Consider the following 14,399-nt stretch of genomic DNA (forward strand, 5'->3'; position numbering starts at 1 on the left):
ATATTCTTATTTACACCAAATGTTTTTTTTTTTTTTTTTTTTTTTTTTTTTTTTTTTTGAATGCATGCATCGACTTCAAATTAAAGAAAACATGAGCTTAAAATGATATTGACGCTATCAATGTAAAATCGTTCTATTTGCTTGAATCTTAATTACATGTACATACATTAGCCACTTGAAAAGAAAAAAAAGAACAGATTTAATCTAAAAAACAAAACAAAACAAAACAAAAAACAACAACAAATTTTAATTCTTATGTTGTTGTTATTTTTTAAAGTTTTATGAGAGTGCTATGATAGGATATATACTTCTACTTATGCCTCAAGTTTGTTAAAAAATGAAATGAATGAAAATACATTTGTATTTGGTACAAATTGAATGAGTAAAATCGGCTACTTAATTTTTCTTAATTTACTCTCAATTTTCAATGACTAGTTTTCCTTTTCTCTATATTTAAATGCAGAAAAATTATACACCCTCATGGAAATTGACAAGGAACATGTTAATAGAGAAGTCAGTTTCATATCATTTGACTTAAGAAAATTAACAGCAAACATTAGTAGCTCGGATATTTTCCAAAAAAAATCATACCCAAGAAAAAAAAGGGGTTTTATAGCAGGGTGTTTATAGATTTTTAAATTGGCTATATTTTCCTGTATTTCATGTAAAGGAATCAAATAATTAAAAAGAAAAAAATGAAAACTAAATTTTGATATTGATTGTAGCAATCGTTATTACACTCCTAAACGTTCTTAATGGTTTCCTTAAATATTTAATTTGTTTTGTTTCAATATACACTTCGTTTGTGCCGCACGATAATTAATAGCATTTGATCAATAAACTAAGAAAATTAAAATCATACAATAGTAACTTTGTGAAAGGAAAGTCAAAGTTGAAATCATGTTGAAGATATCTGACTTAGTTTCCCTTGTTTTGATGTTTTTTCTCTCCTTTTCCAAAATATCTGGCGCAGCGTTGCTTTTCCAAGAGACTTTTACCCACACTGGAAACAACCTGTATAGTAAAGTGAGTCATGTCCGAAGTGAGCATCCATCACCTGTTCTGGAAAATATTATGGGATTTTGCTCCCGAAAATGCATCCATGACCTGCAGTGTAATGGATTCGAACTGTGTACCCTCAGCGGTGGAACAGAGACCTGCCGCTTGACGAACGGAGGTTCGAATGGAACATTTGGTTCACTGACTGGTGAACTCTGTAAATACTATCAGATGGTAAGATTTAGGTTTTGTTTCTTTAGTAAAGTAAATTGTTTTTAATCTTATCTGTTTATTTTAAGCAATCAAAAAAGAAATATAAGACTTTTGATAGGATAAAAAAAACCTATTTCCTCTGATGTTTCGGATTTCCAACCCTTCGGCATGAGATTACTGAAAAGACATAATTTATCCAAATGCGCATCAAGTGCATTAAAATTGGTACCGTATAAGATTTACATAAATTCAAGTATCATGGATATTCTTCTCATCAAATACCAAAACGTGTTCCATGAGTAAATTTAAAAAAAGGATTTTTTAAAAATAACGGCCAAATTGTGCTCATTTTCGAAAAAAATCAACCTTTTTATTATTTTTTTTTTATTATTTCAGCATTTTTTCTTCTAGTTAAAATGTCTAAAATGGAAGAAGGAAAACAAATACATTAAAATGCTTTTCTCTCTCTTATATATCTGGGGAAAAAAACAAATTTTCTTTCATATCTTAAATTCTTTGTCCTAATCTTTTCCAAAAAGTTTCAATTTGTTTATTTGTTTGCTTGTTTAAGTCCCTTCGAGAAATTTTCACTCATATTGAGATGCCAACACTTGCCGGTGGAGGGCTGTAAATTTAGACCTGTACTCAGCATTTACGACCTTTGAGCAGTGGGGGATCATTTTCATGCCAACGCCTACTGCGACACGGGACCTTGGTGACCTCGGTTTATACGGTCCCATCCTAAGGACCGGTCTCCACGTCTCGCAGTGGGATTCGAACCCGCGACGTAAGGATCAACTCCTTAACTTACTACGCAACTCTAGAGCATATGCTCTAACCACCGTGCCACGCTGTCGACAAAGTTTTAATTTGGATAAAAGTCGTACAATGAATTCCCAAAACATTCCTGTCAATTCAATCAATTTTGAAAATGTAAAGAAAAAATCATTAAGGAATGTCCTATACTACTAATATATACTACATTTTGAAGTTATCTTATTTAGAATACCTTATTTTGTTGCGCTAGGAACTGACAGGTAAAAAGGGGGTCAAATGAGAATTTTTTAGGAATCTGCAATCGTATATGTTTTTGCAGACATTTCATTTCATTTTTCGACAAAAATTATAAAAATAATATAAATATCTATTGTAGGATGCTTAAAAAGTTTAATTATTATGTATTTTGGTTTTCATCTTCCAACAATCTGTTGGCATTTCGATGTGCACTAATTGTGCTCCTTTAAAGCCGACCTGTTTTTATATTTCTATGTAGCAGAATTTATTCAAAAACTTCTCTAGAGAAGAAAAAAACACTTGTTGTGGCCTTCAACTCGATATTCAGTTGTATCCCTGACGTTTTATCGATTAATAATAGTAACTCCCATTCATTTGTCGACTCGATATGTCCCAGTGAACTCGAAATAAAAGACACTACAGAGTCTAGTCCATCTGTTCATATTTGGATGCGTTACTGACCATAGACGATAAGGGCCAACTAACAATTAAACTCTTTGACACAAAAAAAAAATGAATTTAGCATATCCATAGTTAACTTTCCTTTATGTAATAATATTCCACTATCACCTGCTTATTGTGCTGTCTTACAACTTATTCAGAGCATGCTCTGAGTACGATCAATTTTTAAAACCAAGTCAGGCTACTGACAAATATGTTGACGTTACAGGTAAATAACAATAACCCCGTTTAAAGTAAGAACTTTGTAAATTCTATAGTTGTTATAATGCCCTTGTTAGCAATTATAACCTATCAATGGGTTGTAATTTGACTGACATATACTAATTTTAGGGCTTTGTTTTTTATGTTTAATTTGACTACGGATTACTTTGACTACCTGATTAAATACATAGGGCTCACTTTGGGTATGAACGGTCGACAGGGGGTGCTTATTCCTCCTAGGCACCTGATCCCACCCCTGTATTTTCCAACGATTCATGTTCTAGTCCCTGTCAAATAGATTTGTATTGTTTGTATTTTTTAGCTTGATCAATGTTTAGTATCTTCAAAATTTTAAATCAGCTCTAAAATACTCAAAAGAGAATTAGAGATCTTGTAAATTTTTTAATGTTAGTTATATTTATATGCTTCTTATATTTAAAATTTTCTTATTTTTACATGAAGTGAAGTAGTTAAATAAAGATTCAAAATGATATAAAAATAAATACTTCTATCCGCATAATAAGAGAGAAAAACATACATGTATTTTACTGAATTTGTTGCTCAAATTTGTTTTCTTCCTTCAGAGGCTTTCAAGATTGTCCTTTGACAATCATATTTATTTTATATTTTTGAAAACTTTAGTCATTAGTTTCGGTTATTTCAAAATTTTTAAGTCTTTGATTGTTTAAAAATGCCATCTAAATTCATTGTTTTATAGTAAATATATATCTTATAATAAATCTTATTACAAATAAGTAGCAAATAAGGAGATATTTTCATGCGCCACCATTCCGACGAAAAATAGTCCCTGCTAGATTTCAAAATTCAGTTTTTTTCATTTTGATTTAAAGATGTACTCATATGAGAAGGAAAGAAAAATATGATCGATTCAAAATCCTTAACATCTAAATATAAAAGACATTTAAGGAAAAATACTTTGAATATTTTTCATTTAGCCAGAAACCAAACCAAGAAAAAAAGACTTTAAAAATATCCGGAATATGACCAATATCTTATTGATATGCACAATAATTTGATTTACCCTGTAGGATAATAACTGTGGAAGTGGTATGCAGCTGAATAGGATAAGCGGTACCTGTGAAAACATACCTGGACAGGTAGCAGGAACACATCTAGGTACGTCATGGTCCTGTGCTGACGTCAGATAGGTTGTGTATTGCCTAGATATAGATTCAACGAAGGAAATATATGTGCCAAATATATGTGAAATATATGTGCCAAAAGAGATCATGATTCTTATTTTTAAAAAAACAGAAGAATCATAGGAAACCAAATTTTAATTTCAGCAATTACATATAGATTGATTGATTGATTGATTGATTGATTGATTTATGGACGGAAGGATGGATGGATTGATTGATTGATTGCTGTTGATTTTCAGTCCTGGAAAGATTATTTTACTTAAATGACATGTCACCAGATACCCATGAAGGTTTTCAAATTGATTCTTTAGGAGCTCGTGGCCAATAAGTAGTGAGGGCCTCCGGGATTTAAGTGCCGAGTGCAGTTGCTACCTCTTTTATATTAATCTGAAGACTTGTACAAATGTGTTTATGTAGGAAAAAAAGTTTTTTTCGTAGATTTCAGTAGCTTGTTCGATAAATTGTACATAAAGATAGATAGTCAGCAAGTAATCGTACGCGCACTTATAAATTTTTATGATATTTTGGAAAAGCTCCTTATACAGTACTGTGCTTTCAAAACTTAATATGTTTTGTTTTTGTTTTTTTTCCAAACGCAGGTTGTTCTGACTGTGATTGCATAGCCTCGTTATCAGGTACTAGCGGGGTCTACACAGTAACCATTAATGGTGGACCAGTTGACGTTCAGTGCATCATGAAGAATGGCTATGCCTATACAGTATGGTGTCAAGGACATACGCAACGCAGTTTGAACTTTCCAATACTTCCAATACTTAAAGGAACTATGTGCTACATTTTAATGCCTATATATGCTATTGGACACTTCTTCTAAAACAATTTTGGATAAACAAAACATCTAGAAAATATGTTAAGTAATGGGGTTTTTTTTTAATTATTATTTTATGTTTTTTCTTTTGTATATTTTTCTTTGAATCATACAAGAATTTTCATCAATTGATATCTTTTCAAAACCCCTGATAATATATCCTGATTTTTTGTCTACAAACATCTGATGGCACTATAATTTTAAATTTAAACTATCTTGAAAAATTATCAGTAGATAAGGTACGTTGCGTATGTCCTTAAATTGTTTAAACTTCCTCCCTCTTTTCATTTAACCTCACAGTAGCTTTAATAAGCACGTGATAGTTGATATAATGGTGGCTTATTTATATCCTCAAGATGGAAGGTTTTCTATTTTCTAAAAGATTCATCGACATGCCAGATGTAGCAATGTCAACATACAACAAAACTATGTTGATGGCAAAAAAAAAAATATATAAATAAATAAACATAATCGGAAAGGAATAAGGAAATTGTTCATGAAATATTTATGGTGGCATATTTCTGCCCTTATATGCAAGAAAAATCGTCAAGTAATTTATGACAGATAAGGCCTTATATTTACCAGAAATATTAACGTCAAACAATATTTCTAAAAGATTGTGAAAAAAAATTATCCATTCGCTCTCTTTTAACCAATTAATGTATACAGAATGTGTACACTGAGGAAAATGAAATTAATTAGTTTACGTACATGTAATGATTCTGATTCCCATTTTGAATTGACATGAAATAATTTGGAAGGGGTGCAAAACGTTCCAATATTAATTGTCATGCTGCACTTAATCCCACACATTAAATGCTGTCCTTTCCAGGTGATCATGGACAGAAATGACGGTAGTGTGGACTTCTACAGGACCTATGCTGAATATGAGAATGGATTTGGTAGTCCCTTCACGGAAACCTGGATAGGTGAGATAGGGATAGAGTGTGGAAGGGGAGAGGGGAGGGGGTAGGGATTCTAAGATTAAAGACATGTATCCAAAGAATACATAACTGTGAAGCGTTAATACATATATGTATAACATGACTGTTCAAATTTATCCTAAAAAGTGTTCACTTCTGAGTTACCCTAATAATCTATCGATGGATGGATAGATGAATGGAATGTTATCTTATATTATTGCCTTAAAACAAATCTACGAAAAATCAAGTTAATGAGGGTAGAAAAAGATCCATACAAAACTTTGGTATTAAAGGAAAAGAATTTGATTTTTTATGCCCCGAGATCGAAGAAGGGGGTAATATTGTTATTATCCTGCCTGAACATCTGTCTGTGTCTCTGTCGTAACCTTAACCTTCCTATTAACTTTTGAACCACAGAACTTAAGACTTTATATTTATAGAGCGAAAAATGTGCCGTGAGGGAAGGCGCTAATTGTCGCCAGCGACAGTATGACATGTATAATTTTGCAGCCTGTGAGAATATATTGTACCGATGGACGACAATACGTAGCTGCAAGGAGGGTAGGTACACATTGTCGCCGGTGACAATTTGTCCAGGACGACAATATTGCTAGATATAAGGGAAACTGTCCAACCCCATATGCAGTAGGCCAAAGGTTTGTTAGAAGAGTAGTGGATCAGAAACCCTTGGCTAGCTACGTAGCTATGATAAGGCTGTCCGAAGACTTAATATGCATTAGATATATACTATTTTATGTTGAGCTATGTTTTGATTTCAATTTGTAATCTATGTATATATAAACAGTTAAGTTGTAAAGAGAGTTGAATAAGGTATTATAAAAAAAGCATTTTTGTGATGACACATGTGCGGGTTACAAACAAGAGGAAGCCCATCGTATCAACATATACTATCCACGGAGTACCACTTACCACCGTAAAAACAGCCAGATACATCAGCAACAACTTGAGCTGGATCCCACATATCGACAGTGTGACTAAGAAGGCAAATAATACAAATGCTTTCTTTCGGCGTAACATCAGTTCCTGCCCAAAGAAGATCAATGAGCAGTACGTGCTATAGAACTATGGTTAGGCCCATAACAGAGTATGCCAGCATAGTATGGGACCCAGTCACACAGAAGGGCATCAACAAGATCGAGTTGGTCCAGAGAAGAGTCGCCCGTTTTGTCTACGGAGATTACAGAACCATCAGTAGCGTAACATCAATGATCCAAGACCTCCACTGGCGTACTCTCCAATACCGTAGACAAATGCTTAAAGATACAATGCTGTATAGATTCATCAATGGATTAGTGAATATTCCAACACAGCCATACTTAACCCCAATACAATCAACAACAACAAGAGGGCACAGTCTCCACTACCAAATTCCATACTTCAGAGTGCAGAATCACCAACAATCCTTCTTCCCTTCCTCAATCTGCCTATGGAACAACCTCCCAGTCAGCGTTGTCCATGCTCAACTTTGGAGGGATTTAACCCTTTCGACGCCAAAGCGACATAAATGTCGTTCACTGTGTCAACGCCAAACCGACAAAAATGTCGTTTTTAATAGATGTTTTACTTTTTCTTTTATTAACCATATACCTTACGTGTAATTAAACACAATGATATTTATATTTTGACACGAGTATAGGTCTTTATTTTCACATAGGTACTGGTCTAAATATGACGTCATATTTCTTACGTTGACGTTAAATAATGACGTCAGTTTTGGAGTACGCTAGCATTGTAAATAAAGTATGGCGCACTTTCCGTTAGCAATTTTATGTTTCATTGTTGCCGGAAAGTTTTACACTTATTTTCTGCGGTGATACATAGCCTACATGCATATATTTTTTTCAGAGAGAAAGAGAGAGTGAGAGAGAGAGAGATACGTGTCCTTTATATTATAAGTGGTTCTTTATTCTGAATAACACCTTATGAAATGTATTTAGCCATTTTGTTCCCTAGTTAATCATATTGATATACACGATTAGACAGGCTCAGGGTGTAGCGTCGATTTCCAAATGAGTGTGGGTGGTGGTGCCGGGGGGGGGGGGGGGCAGAGATAATTGACAAGCAAAAAAAAATTCCGAATAAAAAGGCAACCGTGAAAAGTTCAACCTGAAAAAGAGACCCCATCTTTATTCGGATATAAATACTGGTAACATGGGATATTTGAAGCTACTACAACAAATGAGGAGGGGAGGGGGCAAACAGCCCCTATATAAATAATTCTATACTAAATTAACACACAATTAAACGTAGGATGAGGGCACAAATTTTTGCAAAAAAAAAAAATAAATAAATAAATTTTGCTAAAAAAATTTCAATAATGGATCTCCAAGAGCATAATACTCAGTGTTGAAGAAAATAACAATTACATCGTCAGTGATTTTATGCTTGAAAATAATTATGTATGAAGAAGAAGAAACAATAGAATAAGCAATAGATTACGCTGTAAAGAAACTATGATTGAACTTTTGAGAAATGGTCATATGGCGAAAATCTTTTGAAAATAAATCACTGATCTAGAAGGAAAAAATACTTTTACATATAACAAGTGGTTATGGGTGTAATTCAGATATTTTAAAAATGTTCAAAATCATCAACCACGTCACACCAATCGGAAGGCACAAAGACAGTCAAAAAAATCTATACATTATGAGAAAGATGAAAATTAAAGCAACGGTGAAGTTTTGAGCAAAAAAAAACAAACAAAAACAAAAACAAAAAAACCGGAGATTCGTGCAAAACTTTGATGACCGTGAAATTATGTAAAAAAGCGTTTTGTTTGTTTGTTCATTTTTTGTTTGTTTGTTTGTTGTTTTTTTTTTTAACTTATTATTGAAATAAATTAGCCCTGCTTGGAAGTCGAGTTTCAACTCTGATATCTCGATACCCAGGATATCTCGACATTTTCTGAAAGTTCCGTTGACTTGTACATGACCTTTAGGAAAAAGGACACACACACACACACCCTTACACACACACACACACCTTTCTGCTTTTAGAGAAAAAAAAACGTTTCTAATCCAATCGTGTGGTAACAGCCAAAAATACAAGTCATGTTCTGTAATTTCAAGATTCCGAGAAAGTGATATTTTTAAAATAATAACTAGGAAATGGATATTGCTTAACTGCATCGCCATATACAAAAAATATAAACGTGTATTGGACGTAATATTTATAATTATATGTACATTTTATTGCATCGAAGTATGAAAAGCTAAGATGTCAGGTTACCTGATGTCACGGAGGAAGATGAATAGATGACCTTAATTGCGAAAAAATAAATTCAAGTCACGCAAGATATTCAGTTTCAATTTCAGATTTAATGCAACTGTATTTCATTTTGCCCAGAAAAGCCCAGCTCCATTAAATGTGCATAATTATATAGAAAAGAGCCAAGAGTAGTACAAGTATTTCTTGGATGATTTTTTTAATTTTAGAACTTTTCGTCAATCTGAGTTGGAAACCAGACAATCGCTGTAAACATATTAGTAATTAATCTCTCGCGAGATTTCTTCAATTCCAGGAATCCAGAAAGGTCATTTCGGATCAAGCGCAATGCTACAAGGAATTTTATTTGAAATAATAAGCTTAAACATGACAAGTGACTGATGGCTATATTTCTATGTCCAGCAGGTGAAGTTAGATCACGAAGTTTCAAATCATTCCGACATCATTAAATGGTAAGATTGAAAATATGCTGCTCACGTCATTTCCATCTGTCAGAGTCAAAACAATTGATGATAGAGAATGAGTCTGAGAAAACATGGGATTGAAATTCTAGTTCGAAATTCATTTTCAATCCACCCCAGCTACTCTTGTGCGCACTGTGTTCGTGATAGATCCAGAAGACATATAATGTCAATTTCGGAATAGATTGACATTTATATAAATCAGGTAGAGTTTTCTGTCCAAAAATAGAAATAAGCAGAAAGTTTTTGAGTTTGGACAGCCCCCTCCCCCTTTTCCCGTTTTTGCTTGTCAACCGTTTTTCGGTGAAGAAGACTGAAATAAGATAAAATCTCTTGACATCCTTGAAATAAATATGTAATGTATTCTGTATTGTGAAGGCATCGACATAAATAAATTTGACCCCTCCCCCCCCCCCCCTTATAATCAAATGGCCGTCCCATGAAAGAATACATCTATAACGTTTGATATTGGATTGAAAATTCTTATCTACATAATTTTCAAACTATTCGGGAATTAAAACTATTTGTCTTTTGAAGCATACATTAATACTTTGTCTATGAAATCAGCTTAAGTGGATGGAAAACCAACCTCAAACTTAAATTGTCAATCCACTGTTTTCTCAGACGTCCGTGTCGAATTGTACCCGCCCATATCATTATCGATCATCAGATAAGATGGAAATGACGTAAGCTGTATATTTCCAATCTTTCCAGTAAATGTTCCGCTGTCTATTGAATCTATTTTACAGAAACCAATTTACATGTTCTCTTTTTGAGATTTCAGTTTCGGCCTTTTTAAAAAACGATGTACGATTGTTGTGTCCAAGTGATAAGCGTCGAGAGCACATGTAAAAGAAAAAGAAGACCACTTTTGATACAGTTTGATTTACTTGGAAAAAAAATAAGCAATTGACTAATAGTTTCAATTTTCATGAATGGAATAACCTTTCACAAAATAATCTTTTGACATCGTTATGTGCCTCTTTTTTATGTTTCTATTCCATATCTAAGACAGGCGAAGAAATTGAATTGTATGAACAATGGAAACTTATTTAAAATATTTTATCAACGTATTTAAAAAGAATATCCGCTTGGAAGTAGAAAAAGATTTTTTTTTATTTATGACTTTTTATGAACAGAATAAACTTTAAGAAAAAAAAAAAACAATTTCACACATTATAAATTCATCTGAATTAATTTTCCATTAGAATCCATCGGTGATACAAAAAATACTTGGGTGTGGTTATCTTCTCTTAACAAAGCTAGAGGCGAAAAAGAAACACGCTTGTGGTGGGTGGGGGGATGCGTGCTTATAACCGATATTAATTATTTGCTTTTTTGCGAGGGGATGGCCAGCTTTATGCGCGGTGCACTTGTTTGGGTTGGATTTCTTATTTCTCTAAGGGGCATCCGTGTATTTTTTTTTGGGGGGGGGGGGGGTAATGTTACAAGTGCTTTATATACTTTATTAATTGAGCTAGAGTATTAAATATAAAAAAAACCCTTTTGTGGAATTTTATTATTTTTTCGACTGAATATAAACCGTTTCCAGATCCTAAATTTCTAGACCCCCTCCTCCTCTCTTACGAAATAACTGGATCTGCCTCTAGAAGTATGAACTAAGGAGTCTTTTTCTTAGGACATACTAGTAGTTTAGAAGAAAAAAATCAAATATTTTCTCAAGTTTTTATGTGTCAAAACGATTAAAATTATTTAAATAATTTTAAGAATGTTTAGAAACTGAATTTACGCACGCGGCATTCTTAGGTTTTCAGTCAGTAACGTCAACGTAGTTTTGAAGTGCCTTACTAAAATGCTCATAAAATACAGAAGAAAAATAATCAGATATGTTTTTTAAAGTTATTTATACATGTATTTGCATTCAGAAGGGGCCAGGCTATTTAAGGGCCCTTTACTCGTGACGGCAGTCATTTGTTTATAACATTTAGTAGAAATGTTATTTGAAATTATAGATTAAACTCTCTTTTGTTATATTTAAAGAACTTTCCTTGCATATGCTAGCTACAGGATAAATATTGGCTAAATTTACTTTATGGCGATTAAAAATTACTGCAATAAATATGACTATATTATACGATTTTTCCTTGAAAACTATAAACATCCTATTATCTTGGTTAAACAGGTGCTTGTTTCATTATCAATTTGACGATTTTTCTGAAGCAATTATTTTACGTCCCAATTGACATCATAGTACGGCATCCATGACGTTATAGACGTAACTTTATTCAGCGTCGAAAGGGTTAAGGAGCAGCTGCACCAACTTGGCAATCCATATACCATCTAGAATAGTGCTGTGTTTTTAACTGAACATATGGACTTTTATCTTTAAACTTGTGAGTATTTTAACATCACGCTTCTGTTGGGCATGCGGAGCAAATAAAGTCTGCGATAATACTCCAGAGGAGGTTTGCAGTACTAGTTACTTGGAAGAAGAAGATGATTGTGTTGATCACGTGACGGACACTTATAAATTTTCCTAAATGTTGCACAAAAATCGCATCGGCACAAGTGAAAAACAAAATTATTGTGAACGGCTTGTTACTTAAACTAATTAAACGTGTTCTTGGGTATATATAAAGTGCTGGGGGAAAATCTGAATTTTATTTCTTAAGAAACTATTTCACGAGAAACTCAACTTACCCACATACAAGGGGTCATTTTCCACTCTTCATCACAATTTATACAAAATTGGATAAATTACATACAATCCCCCAGCAAAATTCAGTTAGAGAACATATTTCTCTAGTAGATTCACACAGAATATCTTCAATTAATCCTTATCATTCACTTGTGCCAGCCTAATATATATAAGATTTATAAATTCTAACTCTGTCTACGGACGTGTAAGGGGAGCATTTCACAATCTTTCTTGTAATTATTTGAATACGTACATTTCATATAAGAAAAAGGAATAACGATATCATACTGCAAATATTCACCATCATAACAGCCTTAAAACAAAAATCAAAACACATGAATTATAAACATCAACGTAAATAAAATTCTACATGTGATGTGAAAGGAATGTAAAGGTTATGACACTTTCCCCGTCATGTTTGCTCAAATTTGCAGTGACTTGACGTCATATGCCATTATGACGTCATATCTAGGTAGTTCAGAGAAGTTACTACGGCTGGTATACTGTGACATTTTTCGGACAGCTTTATCGATCCTAGCCGCGGAGGATGGCTATTGAAAGGGTCACAAAGAAGAGTCATTTTATAACATATGATGCTAACTAAAGTCTTCTTCGATTGTAGGAAACCTATACATCCATCTGTTGACAGCCGGGGGAAACACAGTGCTGAGGTTTGAATTCGAGGATTACTCTTCAAACACTCGTTACGCAGAGTACAGTAGTTTTAATGTTGGATCGACTTCAACTAATTATCTTATGACGGTTTCCGGTTATACTGGGGATGCAGGTAAATATCATTAGATAAATAAGTAAAAATATTTAAAAAAAAAAAAAAAAAATAACGAGTTTTTTGAAAATTATGTATTGAGAGAGAAAAATAACTTCATCGTACATGTACATCAATACCAGTTTACCAAAAATTAATTCCCTCAGCATTATAACTATATATTGCATTTGGTAATATAGAGCTTCCCATTGATTTATCAATTTCCAAATTAATGTCTATATTAATTTTTTTTAAATAATATACATGGATTTTAATTTATTAGGTGACAGTATGGCCTTTCACAACAATGCCCCCTTTTCTGCTAAGGATGTCGACCATGATACAAATTCCGGAAATTGCGCAGTGGACTATAAAACAGCCTGGTGGAATCTGAGTTGTCTACGAACCAAATTGACGGCGACGTACGCCTCATCCGGAAGTAATGTTATGGGCTGGTATGGCTGGGATATGTACAAGCCCTTGAAGGTGGTGAAAATGCTTCTTCGTAAACCTTGAACACCCCATCGTAAACAGAGATACTGTTTTCTCTTTTTAAAGCACTTACATTTGTTTAAGTTCATTTTATTTAATTTTTGTTTGTTTGTTTGTTATTATCAATTAATATATTAAATTATTTTTTTTGTGTAAACAACTTGTGCAGATTTATATCAAGGGGGTTAATATTCTAGGATTCCCAAAAGCTTTAATTTTTTTATCTCTCTGTGCCAGTTTGACTTATAATTATTACCTATAGGATTATTGACTTAGTATTCCAAACATCTCTCTCTCGTTCATGCTTCAAAATGTTTAACTATTGCAGACTTTTTGCCCCTTAATAATAAATCACTTGGACATTTTACCAAAGCATATTTTCCCATGGAAGAAAGTTAATACAATGAGGGATATTACATAGTGTCGGGGAAGGGGAGGGGGGGAGAGACCTTACTTAAGTTCAACTGTTAATTAAGTAAGAAAATGTTCATTGAAAGGCAGGTGAAACCACCACACACCCCACCCCCACACTTTTTGTTGTAGAAACGTCGAATTCTACCATGTATCGAAAAAATTTTCTTGCGAAAAAGTTGGAACACCCACCCCACCCCCGCAAAGTTTGGACAGTTAACCTTTATAATTATGCTTGTCAAAGATTTTTCAGAAAAGTTGTCAAGTATTTTTCTGGGTGGTCCGCCACATTCAAAAAAAATTACGTGCCTGCGATGATTAAAAGCAAATAAACTCTTTTTTGAATTCAAGTCATGGCAATTTGTCTTGAAATTAAAACACATGATAAACTATTCTGAATGACATTGTAGTCGGCACTTCAATTCTTTGAGGTTTAAAGAAACAATACACCGATCGTTACCGTGATATAGAAATTGATTGCTTAAGGGATAAAAACTCGGACTAGTTGTTCAAAATAAATAATTTGTTCGACCTTTTGTAATAAACCTTTGTGTTCCGTCTTT

General features: G+C 33.3%; 1 protein-coding gene across 1 annotated transcript; it reads left to right on the forward strand.

The window, feature by feature from the left end:
- The first annotated feature begins 1,074 nt into the window (after positions 1-1,074).
- Positions 1,075-13,503, forward strand: LOC133200530 (ficolin-2-like). The gene is made up of 6 exons (XM_061336317.1): positions 1,075-1,233; positions 3,939-4,026; positions 4,652-4,770; positions 5,711-5,807; positions 12,790-12,954; positions 13,217-13,503. Exons 1-6 carry the CDS (start codon positions 1,075-1,077, stop codon positions 13,447-13,449), a joined length of 861 nt encoding a protein of 286 aa, XP_061192301.1. The 3' UTR covers positions 13,450-13,503.
- The last annotated feature ends 896 nt before the right edge of the window (positions 13,504-14,399 follow it).

This window comes from Saccostrea echinata, unplaced genomic scaffold (assembly GCF_033153115.1).
Source record: "Saccostrea echinata isolate AGI-Se365-2 ecotype Australia unplaced genomic scaffold, CSIRO_AGI_Sech_v1 ptg000040l, whole genome shotgun sequence".
Classification (NCBI taxonomy): Eukaryota; Metazoa; Mollusca; class Bivalvia; order Ostreida; family Ostreidae; genus Saccostrea; species Saccostrea echinata.

Bases quoted from the DNA above. Each gene is read 5' to 3' on its own strand.
- LOC133200530 (XM_061336317.1), top strand. From the start codon at position 1,075: ATGGGATTTTGCTCCCGAAAATGCATCCATGACCTGCAGTGTAATGGA. The intron at 4,771-5,710 runs GTATGGTGTCAA...TGTCCTTTCCAG, and splicing joins AGAATGGCTATGCCTATACA to GTGATCATGGACAGAAATGA. The intron at 12,955-13,216 runs GTAAATATCATT...TTAATTTATTAG, and splicing joins CGGTTATACTGGGGATGCAG to GTGACAGTATGGCCTTTCAC.